We start from the raw sequence: 26,383 nt of genomic DNA, 5'->3' as shown, positions 1-26,383 counted from the left end.
AATTGTCAGTGATAGAGAGTCCACCACTACCTTTGGTAAATTGTTCCAATAGTTAATTGTTCTCACGGTTAAAAATTTGTCTTATTTCCAGTCTGAATTTGTCTAGCTTCAACTTCCAGACATTGGATTGAATTATGCCTATCTCTGCTAGATTGAAGAACTCAGTATTAAATATTTGTCCTCCATGTAGATAATTTATGGATTGTAATCAAGTCACCCCTTAAAATTCTCTGTGTTAAACTAAATAGATTGAGCTCCTGGAGTCTTTCGCTATAAGGCACGTTTTCTAATCCTTCAGTAATTTACATGGCTCTTCTCTGAACCCTGTCTAATTTATCAACGTCCTTCTTGAATTGTGGGCACCAGAACTGGACACAGTATTCCAGCAGTGGTCACACCAGTGCCAAATTCAGAGGTAAAATAACCTCTCTACTCGTTCTTGAGATTCCCCTCTTTATGGATCCCAGGATCATATTGGCACTTTTGGCCACATTGTCACACAGGGAGCTCATGTTCAGCAGATTATCCTCCACCCCAAATCTTTTTCAGTTATTGCTTCCCAGGTTAGAATTCCCAATCACTCAAGTAGGGCCTGCATTTTGTTACTAGATGTATACATTTACATTGTTCGCTTGTGCTCAGTTTACCAAGCAATCCAGATTGCTCTACATCAGTGATCTCTCCTTGTCGTTATTTACCACTCCCCCAATTTTTTGTGTCCTTTGCGAATTTTATCAGTGATGATTTTGTTTTCTTCCATGTCATTGATAAAATTTTTTAAATAGCATGGGGCCAAGAGCTGGAAACAAGCCCATTCAATGACTCGCCTGTTTATAGTTACATTTTGAGAACGATCAGTTAGCCAGTTTTAATCCATTTAATGTGAACCATGTTTGTTTTATATTGTTCTAGTTTTTTAATCAAAATGTCATGATGTACCAAGTCAAATGCCTTACAGAAATCTGAGTATGTTATGTCAATGCTATGACCTCATCAACCAAAATTATACTCTCATCAAAAAAGATGAGTTAGTTTAACAGGACCTGTTTTCCATAAACCCATGTTTATTGGCATTAATTACATTACCCTTGTTTAATCAAGACTTGTATCAGCCACTCCATTATGTTGCTCAGGATCAATGTCAGGCTGACAGGCCTATAATTACTCAGGTCATCCTGTTACCTTTTTAAAAATTAGCAGACCATTAGCTTTCTTCCAGTGTTCTGGAATTTCTCCAGTGCTCCAAGACGTATTGCAAATCAACATTAATGGTCCAGTGAGCTCATCAGCCAGCTCTTTTAAAGCTCTTGGATGCTTGTTATCTGAACCTGCTAATTTTAAAATGTCTAACTTAGCAGCTTTTGTTTAACATCCTCCAAAGATACTAGTGGAATGGAGGGTCAGTCCTTTACCCACTGCTCCTGTTGTTTTGTAACCAAAGGCAGACGTGCTTATTTCTCCCATCAGTATATAGTGTTTAGGAATTAAATGCTGTATCTTTATTGGATTTGATCATCTTTCAACTAATACCTTCTGTTTTTAAATTATCAAATTGCAAGAATAAATAGTAAATATGAAAATAGCCTGCCCATAACTGAACGCCCGTACTTTTTTTTTTTTCACTAACAGATCTTTTCTAGAACAAAAGCAGGGTGCTGTTCTTCGTGTTGACTGACACAGTGCCATTTCATCAAACTGTTCAGTTTTCCTACTCCCCTCCCACCAAAGCTGCATCAGAGTTAAGACTTTGGCTGTCTCTCTAGCCTACTACTGTGGTGTTGGGAAGTCTGTTAATGAAATTGTATATTGAATCTGTTTATAATTTGTAAAATTGCTTCATTTTAAATTTTAAAACCCTGTTTGTTCATATGGTTTGTCTTTCAGAAAAACAATCCATCAATAATTGTTGTAGGCAACAATGGAAAACTTCTTTATGACCATCAGAAGTAAGTCTGTTAATTTTACGTGAATGAGATAGACCTGTAGTACTGATTGCTGAAATGTTCAGAGGCTTTTTAAACAAAGTTGAAGACACTTAATTTTTATTGGTAAAAGAATGTCAAATAGTTTTTGTTGTGTTCCATGTAGGTGCACATGCCAGTCAGTGTGTGTGTGTGTGTGTGTGTTATAATATAACTGCATTGATTGAAATCACTTAGAAGCATACACTTTTCCTACAGATTCTTCTTCCATGGAGGGGTTGAATTTGAGTAGAACTATAAAATGCTTTTTTTTTGTGTTGTTGGTTCACTAGTATAATTTAATAGCTTTGAATTTTATTTTATCTGTTGTGAATTTAGCAGAAGCTGCACAGGAGCGCCAAAATTTTTTTAAAAATAGCATAGTGAATGTTGTGGTAATATAATACCGAGTGTACTGGGACAAGGTGGCTCAAATAAATAGGTGAGGTACAGAACCTTTCACCTGTAGATCACTCATTCAGATATGCCACAAATTCTCAGTGATCACAAGTAGCTTCCAGTTTATAACTGTGACACCTTTGTGAAATGAATTGGTGGTCTCATTCCTATTCCTGATGGACGAAGGTCTACATCACATTTGGCACCCTTGTTAGCTGTCTGAATAGAGAGATGGTCCCTCTGGGTCAGTACTGAAGCACATTGGAAAGGTAGCATTGGGAAGCTTGTACTGCCTCTGCCCATGCTTGTGTCCTGCGCTAAAGGACTTCACTTCCAGTGCTGTCAATCCTAAACCTTTTGGAAATGCAAAACTTAATTTAACTATCCAGAGGGCTTTTGTTCTTGGAAAGATTTGCTTGACATTTGTAATCCACTAAAATAATGAAATTTTCATGCCTTTTTTTCTAGCTAGTACATAGTAAAGATGTAGTTCTGTAAGCAGATTCTCTTCTTTCGTAGTGATGGTTCCACACAAGCATTGGCATCTTGTCAGAGAGATTTTCGTAACAAGCCCTATCCTGTCCGAGCAAAGATTATATATTACGAAAAAACACTAACTGTAAGTACTCTGGTAGTCTTGAGATAATGCAGTACATTATTCAACTTCTGGAGCTTTAAGAGTTCAAGAAAATTTCATACTTAATTTAAAAAAAAAAAAAAAAAAAGGCAAGTGAACTGTAGGACTTTATGAAGATGAGGGACTGATAGAAATCAGAGAAAAGTATAGTGTGGACAGCCACTCTGCTATGCACCTGCAACATTCTTGCTTCTACATTCCGAGGCTGCTTTTGGCAGGTGTGTCCAGTTTTGGTGGTTTTTATGATGTAAGGAAATGTCCAAGAAATTGTTTTAAGTTTGTGATGAAATGAACCCACTCTGGATTAAGAAATGGCACTAGGATGAGGTAGCTATGAAATACACGTTTGTTCTATTTTTAACCTTAATTCTGGGCTTCCATAAAATGTGCCCAAGTACCAAGTTCCAGCTAATTAATATGTTCAACTCTTTTGCTTTGAGGTAAAAGTAGTAAAAGATGTCCTCCAAAAAGCAAACACCGGGAAGCCTCAGAAAAGATGCATCTTTCCTGGAGCCCTTAATTGAGTGGGCCCTGACACTTTCACCAATACTTTAGATCTCAGAGCTGTTAGCCCAAGCAACTCAGTGCATTTTGTGGTGAAGGAGGCCCTCTCTAAGCCTTGGTTGTACACTGAAGCCAAGCTTTTGAGTGGCATCATAAAGCATATAGGAAATTATTACATTTGTCAGAACTTGTGTAATATCTTGCATGCTGGATAAGAGAACTACTTTCTGAATTCTGTAGACTCTACTTGTATTACTCCAGGGATGCTTAGACTGAGGCTCGGGAGCTGCAGGTGGCTCTTTAATGTGTCTTATGGCTCTTTGCAGCATGATATTAAAACACTGTGATTTGGTTAATAACTTATGTTAATAATTAATCAGGATGCTTTTACTATGCTATTACTCAATTGTAGTTGATAAAATAATACTTGGTCAGTCATTTTGCTGTGAGAATAACATAAATTAGGGCTGTTAAGTGATTAAAAAAATAATAGAATACAATTTATTTAAATATTTTTGGATGTTTTGAACATTTTCAAATGTGGTGTTTTCAATTAGAACACAGAATACAAAGCGTACAGTCCTCACTCTATATTTATTTTTGATTACAAGTATTTGCACCTAATACAAGTACTTCACTGCAATCTCTTTATCATGACAGTTGGACTTACAGATGTAGAATTATGTACAAAAAATAACTGCATTCAAAAACAAAATAGTGTAAAATTTTAGAGCTGCAAGTCCACTTAGTCCTATTTCTTGTTCAGCCAATCAGTAAGACAAACAAGTTTGTTTACATTTACAGGAGATAATGCTGTCCACTTCTTGTTTACAATGTCACCAGAAAATGAGAACTGCCATTTGCATGGCACTGTTGTGGCCGGCATTGCAAGATATTTACGTGCCAGGTGCGCTACAGATTCATATGTCCCTTCCAGCGGACATGTCCATGTGGATGATGGGTTCTGCTTGATAACAATCCAAGGCAGTGCTGCCCGAGACATGTTCATTTTCATTATCTGAGTCAGATGCCACCAACAGAAGGTTCATTTTCTTTTTTGGTGGGTCAGGTTTTGTAGTTTCTGTATCAGAATTGCTCTTTTAAGATTTCTGAAAGAAAGCTCCACACCTCATCCCTCTCAGGTTTTGGAAGGCACTTCAGGTTCTTAAATCTTGGGTCGAGTGCTGTAGCTATCTTTCGAAATCTCCCATTGGTACCTTCTTTGTGTTTTGTCAGATCTGCAGTGAAAGTGTTCTTAAAATGAACAACATGTGCTGGGTCATTATCCGAGACTGCTATAACACGAAATATATGGCAGAATGTGGGTAAAACTGAGCAGGGGACATACAGTTCTCCCCCAGGTAGTTCAGTCACAAATTTAATTAACACATTATTTTTTTTAACGAGCATCATCAGCATGGAAGCATGTCGTCTGGAATGGTGGCCAAAGCATGAAAACACGAATGTTTAGCATATCTGACGCATGAATACCTTGCAATGCCGGCTACAAAAGTGCCATGCCAATGCCTGTTCTCATTTTCTGGTGACATTGTAAACAAGAAGAGAACATATCTCCTGTAAATGTAAACAAACTTGTTTGTCTTACTGATTTACTGAACAAGAAGTAGGACTGAGTGGATTTGTAAGCTCTGAAGTTTTATATTTTGTTTTTTGAATGCAGTTATGTAACCAAAAACACCTACATTTGTAAGTTGTGCTTCACAACAAAGATTGCACTACAGTACTTGTATGAGGTGAATTGAAAAATACTTTTTTGTTTATTAAACTATTCAGTAAATTTTAATTGGTATTCTATTGTTTAACAGTGCGATTAATTGCGATTAATTTTTTTGTGTTAATCGCATGAGTTGACAGCCCTAATATAAATGTGCTTTGAGATATATTTGAGATACAGGTATTTCCCCTGTCACACTGTTTAAATATGAATATATAGTACTATGATAAATGAAGCCATGAATTCTCCCCACTGTGGTTCTTTTGGGTAATGTTGATCACTAATTTGGCTCCTGAACCACTGAGCTCTGAATATCATTGACTTGGGGAGCTAGCTTTGAATCAGAATTTTTTTTTTTTCTCCACTGCTACACTTTGGAAAATTAAGTTCTAACTGCTTTCTTTCACTGTTGGTGTCCTTTGGTATAAAAGATCTGTATTTCATAGCCTGTATGTCTAATGTCTAATTTTATAGTTTTATAAAATAAAGAAATAAAGCATTTGCTGCATACTCCATAATTAGAACTTTAATAGCTAAAATTATGAGGAGTTTTACTACTTATTTCTAGAGCCTCTTTCTAACTTACCTAACGCACTTCATTTTATGCAAGTTCTATGCTAATTAAACTGGCATGTTTTGAGCATCAAATTCAAATTTGTAGGTGTAATCTAGGTGCCTATCTTTCTAGGTAATGATTAACAATGGCTTTACTCCGGATAAAGAAGACTATGAATTTTGTGCTAAAGTGGAAAATATGATACTACCATCGCAAGGGTACTTTGGAATATCTGCAGCCACAGGGGGGCTTGCAGGTAATATTTTTCACTGTATTTAAGTTTGAGGTCCATGTTGATGAGATGTGATGTAAAGGGCTTCAGTAAATCATTACTTGGCAACTGACATTTTAAGATAGAATGAGGCTAGTTGTAAATGACGGGATGTTGAAGCGGTTGGTATGGAATGATGGTGACGAGCTGAAAGTAAGAGTCTAGGCTCTGCTGGCCATAACTGTTTGGCCTTTGTGAAATGAATTGCTGATCGTGCTCTAGTGTCTATTAAACAACTAGCCCAGCTGCAAAGCCATCACCCTAATTAGCACTACTTGGAGCCCTTGTTGGTGACCCACTGTCCCTACAGATAAGGACTGCATATTAGCAGGATAGTCTGAAAAAGCTTGTGCGACTGCTGTCTGTGCTGCCCCTGTTTTATGGATGTGAAATCAAGAAGCCAGCATTGCGCAATGCCTGAGTAATTGGTCCTTGTGTAAGGATCAATTCTGGGTTTGTGTGAGTAATGGAATGAATGTTGTCAACCAGTGGACGGCACAGTTACTGTTGCAGTCTTCCTTTACTGTGGTTTCTGGCCACATAATATAGATGCAGTGGTCATGAGCTTCCCCCAAACTACCTTTTATGCTTTGGCCTATTTGTGGCTAGAGCTGAGACTCCTTTAACTGTATGGAGAAGGACACCTGCCTGTGCCAGCTCCACTCCTTGCTCCCTGTGCAGTCCCACTGCCCACTCTCTGCATCTGGGTGACTTTTAGAGGACTTCAGTCTCCAACCGTATTAACTGAACACCATTCATGACTACTAAGCTCACAGGAAAAAAAAATCTTGAGGGTATATATCAAAGGAATTGTTGAAAAAGTAAACTTTTTAAAAACAAACAGCATCTATTTGTTTAGGTTTGAGATTTGCAACTTGGCAGTTTCATCCCAAATTAAACAAAGGAGTATTAGAACATTTTAAAGCTGCCAGACAGACTGTACTTCCCAACTTTTGTGTGTGTGTGTGTATGTGTGTGTATGTATGGGGTGGGCAGGCAGGGGACAGATGCGTGGAAGGGAAATTATCTAATACATTAGTTAGTGTAACTTTTTAAAGTAAACTTTAACTTCTATACAGTACTTTAAAAAGTTACAAATACAAGACTTTTCTCACTTCTTCAGTCTTTGGTATGCCATTCATCATTCATACAAATCCAAGTGACCAAATAATGAGAAATAAGGTAGCGTTCCACAAAATCCAAACCATCAAAAGAAGGCTAGAATTGTATTGTAGTAAATCAGAAACTTCCATAATAAATTATAGTGTGTTAGGAAAAATATTTCATAACTAGTAGTGGTAATTTAAATATTAGTTTATTCAGACTAATTTGTTGTATTTACTTTTTATCCAGATGACCACGATGTACTGTCTTTCCTAACTTTCCAGTTGACTGAGCCTGGGAAAGAAGCAGTAAGCATCTTTATGCACTAGAATATATTAATTTTACAGATGTGCATATGTTCAGCATGTGGCTGGGAGTCCATTAAAATGTCAGCATTGAAGTACCTTATTTCATGTTTTTCTTTTCTGTTTCAAAATGTTGATGTGGGTATACAGTCTACTATCTTGGGAAAATGAGACTAATACAGTATAACATCTGAATAGTAAAATGTGGAAAAAATCTTAGACTAGACACTTTAAAAGGGCACTGAATTAAATTGCATAGCTTTAAAAACAAAATATACCCATTTTGTCATATTTATATTAATAGTGAAAAATACATTTTTAAAATTTTCACTATTTCTCTTCTCTGGAAAATGCTTCACCAGTTTCACTTTCTACTTCGCATGGCTCTTGTTTTGTACTGTAGTATTTGTTCACAATGTCTGTCTGTCTCTCTCAGTTGAAAGTTCTGATGTTTCTAACTGAAAAAAAAATTCCCACAAACACAGTAGGAAAAATTTAAAATGGTAGGAATCACAATAGGGATGCGTAGTCTCTTATAATATCAACTTTACACTCTGAAGTATGTGTTTCCATAAGTTTTAGATCTTCTAGCAAGTAGTATGAGCGTTGAAGCATGTTTGTTTTGCCTCGGAATGTGAATAAATCTTGACAAGAGAGCCCCTGGGAGATGAGATTTGTTGGAAAGAAGACTGAAAATTTTGAGGATTTCTAGTAATATCTTGCTTTTAAAAATTGTTTTAAAGCCTATCCCAGATGCAGAAATTCCTGAACAGGATAAAGAGAAATATCAAGAGGAGTTTGAGCATTTTCAACAAGAGCTAGATAAAAAGAAGGAAGAATTTCAGAAGGATCATCCTGACATGCAAGGGCAACCAGGCAAGTTAAATTAACAAATTATTAATTGTCAGGGAAAACACGTTATTAAACTTGAAGATGCATATGCATATGCATGTTCACAATTACCTTAGCTGTGCCACTGTATTTAGAACTGGGGCCAAGTCCCATAAATTCTGAGATCCCTCAACTCCCTTTATGTCAATTACTATATCCAGAAGTTCATTGGACTTCTCTATGCCAAGGGATTGCTGAAATATTAAGACATGTATGATGTTCCTTTGTAACTGAGGGAGCAAATAGAAGTCTGTGGGGTGATGGGTGGACAAGTGGCTTTTTAAAGGGCTGGGAAAAAAGTTTGACAGTTTCTTGAACATGCATTGAGAAAACTAACCTCTTCTGCTGATCTGAAAGTAAAGAGCCAGGCAAATGTTTTCTGTGGATCCGCTTTCTGTCTGTGATGTGTTGGTGGTTAAGGCCCTAATTCAACAGTCCATCCCAATTCAGTAAAGCCTTTGAGCATATGTTTAACTTCAAGCAGATATTTGAGTCCCGTTAACTTCAACTCTGCAGAAATAACTAGCACTGAAATATTTAAAAATACCAGTAACTCATGTTAACTTTCAAATCTAACCCTGAGGTATGGCCTAAGTATATTGTATACCATACCTCTAATAAATAGGATTACCAAATTATTAATGTCATGGTATTTAAAATATAAGTACCTAACAGTAGGCTCCTAAACCCATATATAGGATCCTTCACATGTAGCTCCCAGGGACTTAAATGAGATTTGTGAGTGAGCTGGTCTTAAATTCAGGTCATTTATATTTAGATGCCTAAATATGGATTTAGGCACCCAGTTTAGAAAATTTTAGCTATACCAGGTCTGCTGCTAGGATCATCTGTTCTGTCCAGTCATATGACCACCCTGCCCCCCAGTTTGCATTCCTCCACTGACACCCGCTTTCCCACTGTATCAAACTCAAGCTTCTTGTCTTCACTTTATGACCATCTACCATTTTAGCCTCAACTTGCCTTTCAAATCAGATTCACAGTTGACTTCAGCTTTTGCTTTGCTACTTAATGCTGGTTTTGATTGACTGCTTTTCTCCCATTCCCACGTTGCTTGAGAAGAACTCCTGTCAAAATTTGGAAAGAGTCCTCTTTATCTCAGATTTCTCCTTTAAAATGTACTTTTACGATTATTCCTTCAAATCTCTCCTGATGGACAGTGGTTAGGCTGGTGATTACTGAGGCCACTATGACTACTAGTTTACGTGAACTTCGCTGTCCATATTATTACCTTGTCCTTCTTGCTCATTGTCTGAATCGCAGCTTGAGCTTTCTGAAGCAGTGACTGTCTTTGGTTTGGGTTTTGTTTTTTTACTGTGACTAATACACAGGGTGGATTTGATTTAAATCAAATGGAATTAAATCATGATTTAAATCACTAGTCAGGAAGACGTGATTTAATCATGGTTTCCTACATAAAAGTGCATCCTTGTTGGTGGTTATAACCATAATACATATTCTTCACAACTCAGAGATAGATGTAGGTTTTATTTTTAGAAGGTACACACTATACATTTTTAAACAGTGATTTATTTTGAAAGCTTTTCAGATTAGTTTTACAGCTATATCAGAAAATGAATGATTGTTATTTCATTTACCAAAGGTAATTGAAGCAGATATGTATGAAGTCATTGGGAGGTGAACTATCTCCAGTTCAACAGGTTAATCATTAATATTTGGAGCATTTTCTTGCCATGCTATATTAGGAGGAGAACATAACCAGACAGTCATTTAAATTGTTTTATTTAGCTAAAACAATAATGTTAAATGTTCTGGATTTTTTTTCTTCAACAGCAAACATACAGTATTTTAACAAAACAAGCATATGTCCCTCGCTTCTCACATTTATCTCCAGATTTTTCTCCTTGTCCAGATTTATTCCACCCCCAACAATCTTCTATTCACTGAACTTTCTGAAACTTTGCACTTTTAGAGAGAGATAAGGGATTGACTCTGTGTACACAAATTTGCAGAGGGACAATAGAGTTGAGGTCTGTTATTTCTCACCTCTGTATATTTATTTTTATTTATTTATTTAACAACATTTTTGCTGTTAACAAGAATGTTACCTCTGGAGACACAAATCCACAGTTTGAGAACTGCAAAACTAAGCATCTCTGATGGTATCCTCTAGACTGAGCACTGAGTCCCATTGGGTAGATAGAAAGATTAACCTAAATCTATATAGAAGCCCCTGGAACCTCAAAAGATTGGGTCCCTAATCCATGAACTATTGGAACTCATTTACAAAACTTTTCTTAAACATTACATGAATATATTGTCTCATACTATAGAATTAGAGTTTATAATCCTTATTCCCTGATGAGATATCTTTGAGCTATAATGTAACTTAATTAAAGCTATCTTTAGATAAAACACTTTTTGAGGAAAAAACTTATCAAAAAAATCTGATTTAAATAAAAAAAAAAATCATTGATAATCACTGCTAATAAAAAGGGGCTCTAATCCTAGGCTGGGGTCTTGAGGTGCTGCAGGTATTAATATAAATGCAAAAATGAGTGTACTCGTAATCCCTGGGTGTTTTTTGGGGCTGAGGTGAAATGACAGTCTATGGCATATGAATATGCATGCACATATTTGACTATCTGAAAATGGGGAACTATAATCTACTTATTTTTGTTTTGTTAGCGGATGATTTCTATGAAACTGTAAGTGATCGTGAATTGAGACAAATCTTTGAAGGGCAGAATCGAATTCATCTTGAAATCAAGCAGCTTAATAGGCAGTTGGACATGATTCTCGATGAGCAGAGGAGATATGTGTCTGCAGTAACAGAAGAGATTGCCAAAAGAGGAGCTGGTATTCCAGGCCAACAAGGACAGGTGAACTCAAAATCCGTGTCATTAATATGTTGACATGAATTCAATCATGTAATCAGTTTACTTTTTTCTACATGCATAGCACTGTACTCTGGCATTGACCATTTTTGTGGTTTGTTTTTTCAGGTCTCCCAACAAGAGCTTGACACTATTGTGAAAACTCAAGAGGAGGTCCTCAGACAAGTGAATGAAATGAGGTAAGCGTGTGTCCTTAGTGTCTTGTTGAAGACCTGATTCAGATCTCTTACACTGGTTTTACAAAGGTCTAACTCCATTTTTTACTTCATTTTAATTCTTTCTTATTTAAACCAATGTAGGTCCGGGCAAACTCAAATCTGAAAAATTTGTACATGAGTCTAGAGGGACCTTCGTGTACAGATAGTAGTTAAGTGAGCCTCTTCAGATGTCTCTTACATACATACGTAAATGAAGGATTAAGATTTCAGATGTTACTCTGACAATATGAGATTAAAGGGACGACACAGCTGGCAGTCTAGTCAATTTTTTAAAAAGGTTTCAGGTTACTGCACTTGCCTCTGTCAATTTTTCTGTTTTTACAATCTAATTTTCCTGTGTTTTTTGCTCTTAAAAGAGTAAGCTTCTTCTCTGTTTCATTGTGGAAAAGGAACTACGCAAACCGGGAAACTGACTGTGAAGGGGAAACAGTGAAAGTGACTTTTGAGGAATGGTATAGAAAATATTTTAATAGCATTTGTGCTTCCTAGGCAAATTATCTTGGCCACAGCAAGATCCTTCATGGACTTAAGGAATCATCTCCTTTCCTTGATTATACAAAGCTCTTCTTCCCTGCATATAAAATGCACACAGTAAACAAGCTGAAAGACATTCTTTTCTCTAATCTTCCCGTCACCACCTAAAATTACTGTTTGTATCATAGTAGCTTAAAACCCAGACTAACTGTGTTTAGTTGATGGTTCTATAATAATAGTTTATTGAAAAGTAGGCAACTTTTTATTTGGCTGATATTTCTCCAATCTTGTAGCCTCTTGAATTTGGCTCTGGACATTGTAAAAACAGAAATTCTTTGTTCACACTATTAATATTGTATCACTTCAGATTACTGCTTTCCCCATGAAATAATGCTGTCTACGTGGGAGGTTAGGTTGGCATAACTACATCGCTCATGGGTCTGGATTTTTCACGAGCAGCGTAGTGGTGTATCGTGTAGACCAGATCTTAAGGGACAAACAGAACATGTGTGTCCCCGACTATCATGGCTAATCACCATTGATGGACTTATCCTTCCTGCGTTTATCTAATCCTTATTTGAACTCAGGTTTGTACCTCATCATGAGAAGATATTGTAAGCAATGTAACTATCTCAAAAGACTAACGTTAGTGCAGTGACTTTCAACCTGTGGTCCGCGGACTCCTGGGGTATGCAGACTGTTTAAGATTTTCAAAGGGGTCCACACCTGTATTTAAAATTTGTTAGGAGTTCACAAATTGAAAAAAGGTTGAAAACCACTGCATTAGTGAATTCTGGCTTCTAAAAAAGCATTTTCTGCCAGGCATTGGTGTTTTTCATGCCAGGAGCAAACACGTGAAATTAAATATTTCCAGTATATGTGTTAGTGTCAAACAAGTTATGTTAAGGAAGTTAGCTTTCCAGGGCCATCGACTAGCACTATTCAAAAGTTCTGAACTTTTACATTCAAATATTAAAATTTATGAAGTTACCATTCAGTTAAAAGTGTATTTTTCTTCAGTATGTACATCAAAAATTATTATGATTAGATCAGTTGGACCTCTCTCTCTAAGTGTATCTAACCTTTATTGCTCTGCTTTACCATTCCTCTTGCTTAAAGATATCTAGCTGTATGTTATACCTACTAACTTTATTAGTTGGGGATTGGTCCTGCTTTGAGCAGGGGGTCAGACTAGATGACCTCCTGAGGTACCTTCCAACCCTGATATTCTATGATTCTAACTTCATGCTCTTTTTTGCCATATAACTTCATTTGATCACTTGTTTTGAGTGAAGCAACTCTGCTTGAATTACTTCTGGGGGGGTGTGTGTGTATGTGTGAGAGAGAGAGAGAAGAAAAACACGTTTTTAGATGAAGTGAAGAAGCATAACTCCTTACCACAATGAGTAGTTGAGATGATCCCTTTCCTGGTTGTTATGATATCTAAACGGCTCCACCTTGATCTGTAGTCTGTCTTTGCGTTTGCATCCCACAGAAAATTTTTTTAGTTATTTGCATTATTAGTCTCACAGACTACTCAAATCTCTGTAAGTCTTGTATCATTGTCCTTTGTGTTTGGACACTCCCCAAACCTCTATATTTAAAAACAAATATTTAGTATCCCACTGAGGGCCCGGGCCCAGTCCTGCTCCTGCTTAAGTCAGTTTCCCATTGACTTCACTGGAATGAGAGTTCAAGGACCAGACTTGAAAAAGTACTGAGCGCAACGTTCCCTCTGATTTTCTCCATCCATGCGTGGAATGGATTTTATGTGCACCAAAAGGAGGTGATGTGTGGCAGGGGTGGGACCGAGAGGTTCGGCGTGTCAGAGGGGGCTCTGGGCTGGGGCTGGGAATGAGGGGTTTGGGATATGGGCTCTGGGGCTGCAGCAGGGAGAGAGGTTTGCTCCTGCTCCCTGCTGCAGCAGTCCCTGGACCAGGGCCGTGGGAGAGGCGCCTCTCCCTGCCGCAGCAGCTCTGGGGCCACGGGAGAGGCACCCTAAACTCCCCCTCTACTCCCCCCACCCCTCTCTCCTCTCCAGGCCCCTGTGGCTGCATGGCTCTCCTCATCAGGTGTGCAGTCGATGGGCTCCTGTGCAGCCGCGCAGGCGTGTACGTTAGAGGGAACACAGACTGAGCGCTCTCAATTGGGGCTGGATTTTCAAAATAGTCCAGAACCTCTTGTGAGTCAGAGCTCCTGGGTGTTGAGCACTTTTGGAAAAATGTATCTTAACTCTTGAAAACCTGGCTCCAGTTCTGTGCACTGGGCCCTTCTGAAAATTCTGGCCTAAAGAGCAAAGAAATCCTATACAAGAAAAATAAACCTTGTACTGTGTTTATAATGCAAAAAGTTAGGAAAATATCAACCGTAATTACCTCTAATCATAGTGCTCTCTCATACAATATCTGATGCCAAGCTGCACATTAAATACAGAAATGTTAACTGTAACTTGAGATTTCCTGAGTTCTTCATGTTATGTCATGGTATTAATGTGTTTCTTACAATCTCCTGGATTTTGGCGGGAGAAACATTTAACAATCTCGCAGTCAGAAAAACATTTGCCTTTCAGAAACTGCACTTCAAAATAGATGCATCGTGCATTTCAGCATGTATATATGTTTGTATTCATTTAACCTGTTCAGATATTTATCATTTTAGAAATGAATGTGGCAAGTCATTGAAAAGAATGGATCTATCAATTAATACACCAAAATGTCTTTTGTGTAGCACAATTAATGACATTAGAGGTAGAGCAGGGCAAAAATATTTCAGCAAATAGTTTATTTGCTGAAAAATACAGTTTTGGTAGACTCAAAACTATTTGTATTGAGTTTGACCAATAGTTTCGACTGAACCAAAAAAACCATAAAAATTTCAAAACTAAATGTCAGAAAATGGCAGAGGAGGACAATTGCCTTCTTTATAACCTTTATCCCAGTGGGTAAGGTACTCCCCTGGGATTTGGGAGGCCGAGGTTCTATTTCTCCACCTCTGCCTGATGTGGAGAAGGGATTTAAAACTGGGTCTCCCACACTGGGGGGTGGGGGTGTTGTCCTAGCCATTGGGCTATGGGATATTCTGATATGGATCTTTCTCAGTCTGTTCTGTTGAAGATGATCTACTTTTTATAAAAAAGCTCATTTGGGGTAGGGACTTGAACTTAAGTCTCCCACATCCTAGGTCAGTGCCCTAACTCCTGTGCTATAGTCATTCTGTCTTTCTCTGGTCCAGTGACTGTTCAATGTCATGAGTGACAGTGAATTTCTACCGTGAATTACAGTTGTCTCTTGGCCAGGAAAAGAGAGTAAGAATTACTCTGTAGCCTGTTAGGGCACTTACCTCGGATGTGAGGGACCCAGGTTCAAATCCCTACTCCAGTGACTATTTATAAAGAGTGGAACACTTCACCAGGCGAGATTGAGAGGGACCCAAATAATGCATGTTTAAAAATCTTTGCTCCCAGTTGTATATTGGCACACATGTACTCTTATTTGAACCTTTTGTAAACTTTGTTCTTTGGTAGTGGCTTGTAGCTTAAGTATTAATAAAACTAATAGATTTTAATATTGGGAATTTTCTGAAAGGCATGTTTATACATTGTATTCAAGATGTTTCACAATTGTATAATTTAATTCCTTTAACTTTGTATTCACAAGTTAAATTAATAATTTTTTGTAAAATTTTTGCAGGCAATTTTATGCTATAATTATAAACAATTGTATTTTATAGTATTAATAGTTCAAGAGAAACATCTTGTAATTCATCTAAGTAGGTCAGGTTTTTTTGTAGAACGAAGATTAGAGTACTTCCATTTTCACTCTTGTTCTTCCAGGAAAGCTTTTATTTTAATATTCTTGACCAATCCTTATGCCAAGCAAGTAAATTAGATTTTCTTGTTAACATTGTAGTCTGCCCTTTCAGTGACTATTTATTAGGTATGCATTTGCGTAACATCTTAATATTTTCTGCTTAGATTAAAGTAATGTCTTATGTTATAGATAAGGAAATAACAAAAATGAACAGCCCACTGTTGCTTTATTGGTCATCCCTGGAGGAAAAGGACTTATTGTCAAAGTAATTTTCATGTCAAGATTTGTAGATTTCTTAATCATCTGATTACAGAAGAATCCTTGCCAGTGTAGACAATAGCAACAAATGGCATGTTGTCTTTGTAGGAGCAACATAATTTAAATTTGACATGGCCCACATTTATTTAGAGAACTTAATATTTTCTTTTAATAACAAAAATGGATCATAGTTAATTTTGTCTTTTTTTTAATCTAACCCCATCCTGTATTCTTAGTGCTAGAAGTCAGTTGATTTAGAGAGTTAGAACACCTGCTGCCATAAAGTCATTCCATATATAATGGACAGAAATTATTACAAAAACCAATGTACTGTATTGGTACAGATTTCATTATAACAAGTGTTTATTAGGTGGAGGTCACTATAGCTGTTGAGTATAGCTTGCATGGCTTAGATTACAAGCAAAATTTCTCAAATATATGCCGTCTGTTCCAGAAAAAGAGTTGTAAAAGTAATTCAAACAAAGGCCCGCTTTCACAAATTGACTTCAGATACAGTGATGATAAAAAGAAAACTGTGTGGGGAAAAAAACATTGGATGAAAAGTTCACTAATCTTTTTTAGCATGTGTATAATTTGTCACATTCAATGTTTATTTAGTCTTGGAAAGATTAGATTTTTATAGGTAAATGTCTTTAAACGACAATTTTACCATACACACAAACTGGTGAAAAAATATTTCCATCAATGATTGAAATTTACATATAGGCTAAGTGAGAAATGCTGCTTGAGAACTTGATTTAAGCATATTTGTATATTTTGACAGGTGATGATGACAATTTGTGTTTTAATAGCTATAAAGCTTTAACTGTTCAAATCTCAATATCTGCTGTCATTAAATTGTCACCCCTTTTGCCTGATCACCATAATTTCCCTCAACTGTGAAAACTTAAATAGATTAAAATAAAAATGCTTAAAAATAAATGAATTCTGCCAAGCCTAGTTGTATTTCTGACTGTTGAAGAGGAAAAATACAGAAAGACTGAGAGCTGTTTGTATGGCCATTTTGACTAGTGTTGTTAGCAGTGGCTGGCAAAAGGAAAATGACTTCAGAAGGTAAACCCCTCTTTCTCCTGTTACATTTTGAATTGTGTTCAGAATAGGAACTTATTTTTGGTAAATACCAAAAGTCCTGCAGTAACTTATGACTGACAATATTTTGCTTATTGTGAAGTAAATCTCCTGGAATTACCCATTCTAAATTTGAGATTTAACCAGGAAGAGCAGCAGACTGTAACTGTGTTCTTAAAACTCACTTTTTCTTTAATAGCTTTTAAACAGAGTACTGTGGAGAGAGACACTTCTTATGTTAAATTATTTTCTTGTCTTTTTGTGAGAAACCTGAAATGAAAAGGGGATTCCTGAGTTTTGTCATTTAAGAAGACTGGTGGAGAAGAAAAGTAGAATTCTTGAAAAGCTGTACCGAGGAGAAATGTACCTAATAATGAATAAAAATCTAGCATGTTGTTGTTTTTTTTTTTTTTTCCCCCTGAGCCTCATAAAGAAACTAGGGATAGTAACCAAATTCAAGAAATAGATGAAAATCTAATTGTCTGCTCGTGAAAAGAAGAGTATTTCTATATTAGTAACTGAAAGAAACAAATAGATTTTTAGCCTAGTCATATCTAAATATTATACCAGTATGGTTAGTAATTAAATAACTTGAGTGCTTCTTATTAACTCAATACTGGTTATGTCTGGGGTAAAACTGAGATGAGTGTTAGCGCAGGATATACAGTACTGATCAAGTTAAGAATCCTCCCCACCAAATGATCTAAATTCACTTCACTGCAATCACAATGGAGGGAGAAACCTCTAGTGAGCTGTGGTTTAACAATACAAATACTACTACAACCAAAGCCACTCACAGAATCTGCAGTGATAAATAGTATATTTGTGGTGTAGTGCTTGTAGATATGTATGGTGCATTGTCCTGTTACCTTTTGGATACTTATACTTTTCACATTTTTTTCCCCTTACAGAATTCCAAAAATAAAAAGACCGATCTTGAAATTCAGATGCTTAGTTTAACAATGTGACTGATAATTAATGCAAAGGTTAGGCGGTGTTTAAAGTTCATTAATTTGTATTATAACTATTAATTTAAAATTACTTAAATTAACCATTACGTTTATAGATGATCAAACACTATCAGCGAAACTTGATCTTTGCTTTCACCTCTGTAGCTCTTACAATAAACGTAATTCTATTTTGAATTTTAAAGAATGTATAAAAATGGTTTGTCTTTGTAGTGTGTGGAATTATACACGTTGGTAACTGCAGTACAACAATGGTAAACATCCAAGCCAAATGACTTGAGTTTTTAGTTGGAAGTTGAGTCACAGACCATTGGATGAAGTTAGTTGTCAAGCTGTCTTGTCTGAACAAAATGTAAAGTTTAAAGTAAATTAAATCCAAGATACAAATTTTGATTATTCTGTTAATAATGAAGGGATTAACATTCACATGGTAAATGTTTTAGCTGTAGACTTTAATCCTCTTTGCAACTGAAAAGAAGCATCACAATAGGGAAAAATTACATGAACATATTGATAGAGGAGCATGCATGTTTTCCTCATTGATTAGTTTATATTAGTTATGGAGTTTCAACTTTTTGTGGATTTAATTTGATTTATTGTAACAACAAAATGAATTCATGTGAACACATTAAGTATTACAGCAGTGTATATGGGGAAATGAGTTTCTCATGTAAAAGGTAATCATGGAACATGGATGGCCCTAAATCTTTTCTTATCCCTAAAGCCTCTTCTTTATTTCTTACATGACTGCATTATTTTTTTTGGAACAGCTTTTAGTTTCCTTAAAAGATAGCATTATACCATGTTTATCCTAAAGCTTTGGTCAGATCCACAGATTCAGAACATTTTGTTTGAGACTTCATCAAAAAAAATAAGCCAAAGCAGATGCTTAGCGAAAGAATATTCATCATAGAGCTGATTTTGCTTTTACAATAGCTTTGGGACATGTTGCACTCTACAAAATTGAGATTCTTCTGCTGAATGCAAGTTTTAAAATCGGTATTTTGAAAAAGTAAGTGCTTCTTCATAGATATTCATGGAAGCTATAAAAAAAAAAAGTGCCCTACCTTTGTTTGTAAGATGTTAAATTGAAACTAATCTTAATAGGTTATAACTATAGCATGTATGCAAAAGGGAATTTTTCAGGAAATGAGACCAGTCTTTTTGTTTTCAGAAATTCCATGGGTGACACTCTGAGGTTGGTCAGTGGAGTTCAGCACCCTGGCTCTGCAGGAGGACTCTATGAAACAACTCAGCACTTCAATGACATCAAAGAGCATCTTCATATAGTAAAGAGGGACATTGAGCATTTAGTACAGCGAAATATGGTAATTTGCGTACTGGCTGCAGAAATTCAGCATATGGCTGTTACTGAAATGTTGGGAAAAGCCAGCATGTAATTTACTGATCAATTAATCTTTCATTAAGCTGCTCTACTGAAACTGTTTTGCCTTAACTGCATGATCAGTGTTTTGATAAGAGGCATAAAAGGCATGAGGTTTTTAACTGCCTTAACTTGAAATCACATTTATAATGTGCATGCAATTCTTGATTTAATATAATGGCCAGTTAAATGCACAACTGCCCATTTGAGCATGCAGAGTTCTCCGTGTCTGCTGTTGTGCTAATTGCACACTCAAATACAAACATTGTTCAGAATCTGATCAAAAATAAATGTTGTGACCAATTAGAAGGTAATTCCTCAGAATACGCTAATTTTTTTTCCTAATTGCGTGAAGAGGACCTACAGTAATTGTTATAGCTAATGCTTAATAATTAGAAAAACCGTTTTATTATAAAGGTACCTGTCAGTGCATGGGGGCACATACACTATTTTTATCATACTTGCAAAGCAAGAGCTGCAATAGTTTAAAAACCCAGCTGTAAGAAGCTGTGTGGGAATTGCTGTGAAATACTGCATATTAGTTGCTTTAGTATGGCTGTTTGAATATTTACCTATATAGTAGCCTGAAACTTGTAACCTTTGGAATCACTCAGTCCTGGTGGTGTGTGTTTTTTGGGTTTTTTTGTTTTTGTTTAGTGATGCAATGTTTTCTTTGTAAACTGGGAACGTTGATTCAAATAATTTCCTATTTGTCCATCTAATGTATTTAGCAGAGCTCCATCCATAATAGACAGGTCCTGTCTTTGGTAACAGGCCTGAGATGCATTCTGAGTAAATGCATCTCAAATATTTTTTGGCTATGCCATATTTAACTTCTGTATTTACAAAGCAAAAACTCTTGGAATTTCCGAAAAACTGAAAGAAAAGGTCGGTACCTTTTGTCCCACAACCTGATGTGTTCCCCTAACAATGGCACATTATTTTTCTTTTCACCAATTTCTAAAACCATAAGTAACTGGCTTCAGCATGTGCTTCAGTAATAACATCATCTGCAGACTTCGCAGCTGCCCCTATTGCTGCGAGGAAAGTCCAAGCATGCTGGTGTGCTTTAACATGGAGAGTATTTTGTATATAGCTCAGGCATTCAGAGCTTCCCAACTACAGTCCAGATATGCTCAAATAAATCTGTTAGTCTCTAAGGTGCCACAAGTCCTCCTTTTCTTTTTGCGGATACAGACTAACATGGCTGCTACTCTGTGTCCAGATTAGATAATTCAAGGCCCCTTCACCACTGTTGCGCTCAAATGGCTTATGAGTCCTGCAAGAAATTATTATGTCTGGGGTGCTTAACTAAAAATGTATCCTCACACTCCCAGCCTCCAAGTAACTTCAGTCTGTCAGCTCTCGTACACAAAAATAAAAACACAGTTACATCTTGAGTCTCCTACCCACATACTCCTTCACTTCCCCTGTTCTTTCTATAAACCTGTACGTGCAACTTTCTTTTGAAAATGTTGTTTTTTAAAATAGCAGTCTTAAAAATTCAATTGGCATCTTTCTGCATTATCTTAACAAATTTTTGCTTTCTAGCCATCAAATGAGAAACCAAAGTGTCCAGAATTACCACCGTTTCCATCATGCCTGTCTACAACTCACTTCTTCATTTTTGTAGCAGTTCAAACAGTGTTGTTCATCGGTTATATCATGTACAGGTAAGTTACTCTTTAAAAGATTGATAGTTTTGAGTACAGTTAAAGTGACCATATTCATTTTTTTCAAAATAAACTTGTATTAAGTTAGATTTTTAAAAATTTTTTATTATATATTGGCACAAACTATTTATTTGTCCAGGCTGACAAATTAAAATAGCATATTCAGCTTTCCTCTTTTTGTTGTATATATCCCTTAGCACAGTGCTACATTGTTAAACTCAAACATGGCAGAGCAATCTTTTTAACTATTTCAATTAAACTTTCTCAAAATACACTAACACTTTTTTTATGCACTGGGCTTGGTTTTCTAAAATATGGGTTTTTTTGGGGAGGGGGGTTGTTTTTTATAAAACCTAAATTTTGGGTTGAATGTTCTGTTAACCAATCTGATGTCCCTGATGGTGCCATGCTTGCGATGTAATTGAAGCTTTATTGGAAAAACAATGAGTAGCCTTCTCACGTAATGAGATGTACTAAGTTCTTCGTGCATTATCTTCTGCCCTTTTTTTTTTTTAGGAGTCAGCAAGAAGCAGCAGCCAAAAAGTTCTTTTGATGATCTGTTCCTTTTGTGTGTATATGCCTGCAGTATGTATGCACAGAATATTACATAAGTCTGTAAATGAGGGAAATTCTAGTGTTGAAAATGCTTCAATATTGTAAATTATTGAATTTTTGTTAAACAAAATAAGTTCTTGTTTAAAACATTAATACTGTGGTTAAAAACAGCCCTTGGAGAAATGGAGAAAGTACAAAGGAAAACTGTGGACCTTACTTTTTTTTTTTTTAAATGTTTCTGGTAGATACTTGGACTTGACCATGATACTCCTATTGTTTTATAATAAGTTTCCAAGGTAGAGAATTGGGGTATAGAGGTCCAGTTGCTATTGCTGAGTATTTCACGTCCAATGATTTGTGCAGAAAAATATATTTAAGCATCCTGACATACGAGATTTCTTTTAAATAAAAAATTGCATTCCTCTAATTTGGGGGGAAAAGCATTGTTATAAATCTTTTATTTTTCATTTGGATTTCAGTTTGGTAATGATTTAGTGGCTTGTAGATCTAAATTTCACAAGAGTCTGTAGAAATAACTTGGTAATGTGTGGACCCTGAAAGACAAAGGCTTTTAATAACAGTCTGACCAGTAGCTGCTGAAGCATAGAACAAAGGCTCTCTATGCAGAACAAGCAAACAAAGGCTTGTCTCTTTGGAGACAATGGGAGAAAACAATACCTTCTAATAGAGTAGAGGTCCTTTTAAGCAGTTGTGTGGGGATTGTTAGGGTTATAGTAGTTTCATGACTGACCGTAATTTTATAAAGTGATGAATGGAACCTCTCTGACAAAGAGATAATATTGCTGATATTTCTTAAACTCCAACTGAGATAAGGGCATATTTAGACTGACAAATGCCTTTATTTTTATAAGTGGTTTCATGACTCTAATCGAAATATCACAGTGGAGAGACTGCTTAATATTTTACATAGTAAGTGTTGAAAGCTAGGAGTTTTGCGTACACGTTTCCTACTTCCTCACGAGCCGTTGCCTCAGATGTGTTTTGCTGTTGTTACTCCAGCAACTCTTACTGAACCAGTATTGTGTACGTTAACTAAGTGTTCAGTCTGATGGATTTGAAGATTGTTCAATACTGTTTATCATGTGAACACTTGCTTCAGGGACAAAATGGAACAGATGCTCAAATTAGTAATAAGAAAAGGATTCACTCTACTTTGTTTACATATCCATAGTAATCTGTTCTTGAGTAGCTCTCCTACAGAGTTAAAAGTATTTCTAAGTTTCTGCAAGGCACATGATGAAAACTGGACATTGCAACTGTTCAGTTTTTATGACAGAATGTGTTGGACTTGATATGTGCAGAAATTGTCTAGAACTTAATGTATGCAACTTTGACTCCTTTGGAGGAGGCAACACATGCTGTCAAGTTCAGTGTCATGAAAAACTGTTTGTTAGTATTGTGCCTGAGAATTTGGAAAAATAATAAATCTATGCAATATATTTTTGTTACTTAAATTAAACTATCCTATAAATGTGGGTGTCTGTGCTCTACCAATAAAGTGTGGTTAGATCCTTTCCATACCTATTTGTATAGCTAAAATATGTGATACACTATAAATGGTATAGTTTAATAAATTTACTTAAATTATGGGGAGGCTTTATTTACTGTATGGATAGGAGAAACTACTGCCCCAAACTGATCTAGATAGATAAAGACAAGGCAATGGCAGAACCCTTGTTATAGCCTATAGTAACACAAGGCAGTAATTAATTTGCTCTCTTCTCTCACCCCAGTAAGTATTTACAGGTGCCTTGGACTAAAATAAATTAATGAAGAAAATGCCAGTGTTTTATCAGATTGTTGTATTGTAGTTCATTATCTTTCCAACAATGCACAGTATTATTTCTCTCACCTCTGGCACTGGAACGTGGTCAAACAAACAAAAAACCCCACTTTCATGATAGGTAAATAGTTAGTATGTTCTGCTGAAAGAGTAGGACCATATGAGATATACTTTCCAGAATAAATTTGGTAAAATGATGTACAGCTCTTAAAGAGATCTTCCAATTAATACATTCTTGTTTCTCCATTTTGTGAATCTCTCCAACTATGACTTATTCAATTTGAAAATTAAAATGTTGAAGCAACCAGTGGTATTGTATCTTGTGTTGGGAAGAGGAAAACACTGGAGGCAACTTGTTTCAGAATTAGCTCACTGTCTAAAATTATGTCTACACTATCATGTTAAATTAAAATGCATTTATGCTGCGGGTGGACCTGATCCCATGGGAAACAGTAGCAGTTTGCCATTGACTTCTGTGGAAACAGAAGGCCCAAAATGTGTAATTTTCAAAAGGTGATTGTACCTAATTCTAGCAATGAAACAATAATTCATAGGCTATCCTTGCTACTTGCTGGAGGGGTGGAAACTATAAAACATCTTGGTAACTACTTGACTTTACTCTCGTTCCTACCATGACTTTGAATTGTGGCTTTTTCATCAGACTATCTTGTTAGCTAAAATACTGTTTCATTAGTGCCACTAAGTGTTGCAATGTTGTGTACAAACACACTTGCTTTTTTCAAATAACAGTTGAGTCTTAGAGAGATAAAAAAAAAGGAGTCTAATTTTAAGTTTGAGGGGCAAATTAGCCTCGTCTGAGTCTTAAAATTGAGCATAGCAGAATAAATGGCACATAAAACTAAATTTTGAAATGGAGAGAGAATCTCAACACATTGGTGACAAGTACAGTAATTAGTCATCTGAGCCCTTTAAGCAAAATGGAAAATCACTGTTATTTAAATTGACTGTTTCCTGTTTGAGAGACTTTGACTTGTATTGATGTATCAATTACTGTAACACTGAAAAGGTTGTCCATCTGTTTTGGAAGTGAAGAACATAACCTTATTTGAATAAAGATTCATATTTTAGTAAACTTTTTCCCTCTGAATTTGGTACAGTAACTCCTCACTTAACGTTGTAGTTATGTTCCTGAAAAATGCTATTTTAAGCAAAATGATAAGTGAATCCAATTTCCCCATAAGAATTAATGTAAATGGGAGAGGTTCCAGGGAATTTTTTTTGACGCACAAGACTGTGTGTGTGTGTGTGTAAGTTTTAAACAAATAATTTAATTCTGTACACAGCAATGATGATTGTGAAGCTTGGTTGAGGTGGTGGAGTCAGAGGGTGGGATATTTCCCAGGGAATGCCTTGCTGCTAAACGATGAACTAGCACTCGGCTGAGTCCTCAAGGGTTAACACATCGTTAATGTAACCTCAAACTCTACAAAGCAGCAGGAATGGAGGAAGGAGACATAATAGAGGCATGGCAGTGGCTGCAAACTTCCCTGCGGAAACTGAACCCACGCGGATGAGCCCACGCTATCCCACTGGAGTGCACCACTCTCCACTTTCCAAAGTGCCAGGGGTGGGAGGGTGTGTGTGCATGTCTACACTTACCTCCAAAGTGATCAATCCAGCGGGGGTCGATTTATCGCGTCTAGTGAAGACACGATAAATCGAACACCAAGCACTCTCCCGTCAACTCCAGTACTCCACTGGAGCAAGAAGCATAGGCAGAGTCGACAGGGGAGCAGCAGCAGTCAACCTACCACAGTGAAGACACCGCAGTAAGTAGCTCTAAGTACGTCGACTTAAGCTATGCTATTTTTGTAGCTGAAGTTGCTTAACTTAAACCGACTTAACTTCCCTCCTCGTCTCTTGTCCTCCCCCCGCCCCGTAGACCAGGCCTGTGTGTGTGTGTGAGAGAGAGAGTTGCTTTGCCTCTTTAAGTAGGCTGACACCACTCTAAGTACACTGCCTTCTTAAGTAGATTCAACAAGTTGAGACAGCAGCTGCTGCCAGCAAGCTCCCTCCATCCTGAGCCCTGTCCTGTCCCCACCCCTCTGCATTGTGGAGATGGGGTCAGGAGCGGGGGGAGAGGGACACCCCGACATCAGCACCCCTCTTCCCACCCCCTGCGCAGCAAGCAGGAGGCTCTCGGCAGCAGCTCCAAGGCAGAGGACAGGAGCAGCACAAGGCAGTGAGAGGAGGGACACCTGAACTGCTGGCAATTGATAGCCTGCTGTGTGGCCGCGACACAGGGAATTAGGAAAGCAGGGAGCTGATAGAGGGGCTACTGGTCCACCCTGGTTCCAAGCCCCCACCAGCTAGCTCCAATGGGCTGCTCTTCCTGCAAGCAGTGTACAAAGCAGGCGGCTGCCAAACAACATTATAAGGGAGCACTGCACAACTTTAAACAAGTATGTTCTCTAATTGATCAGAAACATCATCACGTTAACTGGGACAATGTTAAGTGAGGAGTTACTGTATAGCAGTCAATGAAGTCACTTTTAAAAACAAAAATCTTCAATCTGTTTCTCATGGTGTCATGTTGCATAACTTTAGAAAATTTCCTGGGCAGGCAAACTGTAAAAATTCTCTAACTGCTGTTGCTGCTTAGCAGAGATTGGATGCTTTCTGGGATTGGGGCTCAGTGCCTTTAATTTACACTCATGATCAGCATTTCACTGTATCGAGTCCTTCGTGCTCATTGGCCTGGGGACTAAGATTCCATTGATTTGTCTCTTGGTTTAATAATGCAAAATGCTTACAATGAGGATTAACTACACTAACTCTCGCATCAATTCATTTTGTGGAAAGGAATGAATATCCTTTTTATCATATTCTGTTAGCTATAGCTACAAATCTTAGTGTTTGACTACTCTCAATCTACTTCAGATCTGCCACTG

The 26,383-nt window shown here is 36.9% G+C and overlaps 1 protein-coding gene across 2 annotated transcripts in view; it reads left to right on the top strand.

The window, feature by feature from the left end:
• The window catches only part of LMAN1 (lectin, mannose binding 1), a 35,954-nt gene extending 11,369 nt beyond the window's left edge, over positions 1–24,585 (top strand). Inside the window, exons 4-13 of one of the 2 annotated variants that reach the window (XM_073343654.2) lie at positions 1,885–1,946; positions 2,880–2,979; positions 5,925–6,048; positions 7,417–7,475; positions 8,216–8,348; positions 11,031–11,224; positions 11,348–11,418; positions 19,230–19,383; positions 20,991–21,112; positions 21,629–24,585. In XM_073343654.2, coding sequence (XP_073199755.1) covers positions 1,885–1,946; positions 2,880–2,979; positions 5,925–6,048; positions 7,417–7,475; positions 8,216–8,348; positions 11,031–11,224; positions 11,348–11,418; positions 19,230–19,383; positions 20,991–21,112; positions 21,629–21,665 — 1,056 coding nt within the window. In that variant the 3' untranslated portion in view covers positions 21,666–24,585. Of the gene's footprint in view, positions 1–1,884; positions 1,947–2,879; positions 2,980–5,924; positions 6,049–7,416; positions 7,476–8,215; positions 8,349–11,030; positions 11,225–11,347; positions 11,419–17,353; positions 18,088–19,229; positions 19,384–20,990; positions 21,113–21,628 lie in introns of those variants that run through there. The other variant, XM_073343656.2, reaches the window with a different exon arrangement.
• The last annotated feature ends 1,798 nt before the right edge of the window (positions 24,586–26,383 follow it).

Source organism: Lepidochelys kempii, chromosome 5, assembly GCF_965140285.1.
Source record: "Lepidochelys kempii isolate rLepKem1 chromosome 5, rLepKem1.hap1, whole genome shotgun sequence".
Classification (NCBI taxonomy): Eukaryota; Metazoa; Chordata; order Testudines; family Cheloniidae; genus Lepidochelys; species Lepidochelys kempii.
Note: the sequence above shows the minus strand (reverse complement) of the source record. Positions and strands in the feature narration are given on the sequence as shown.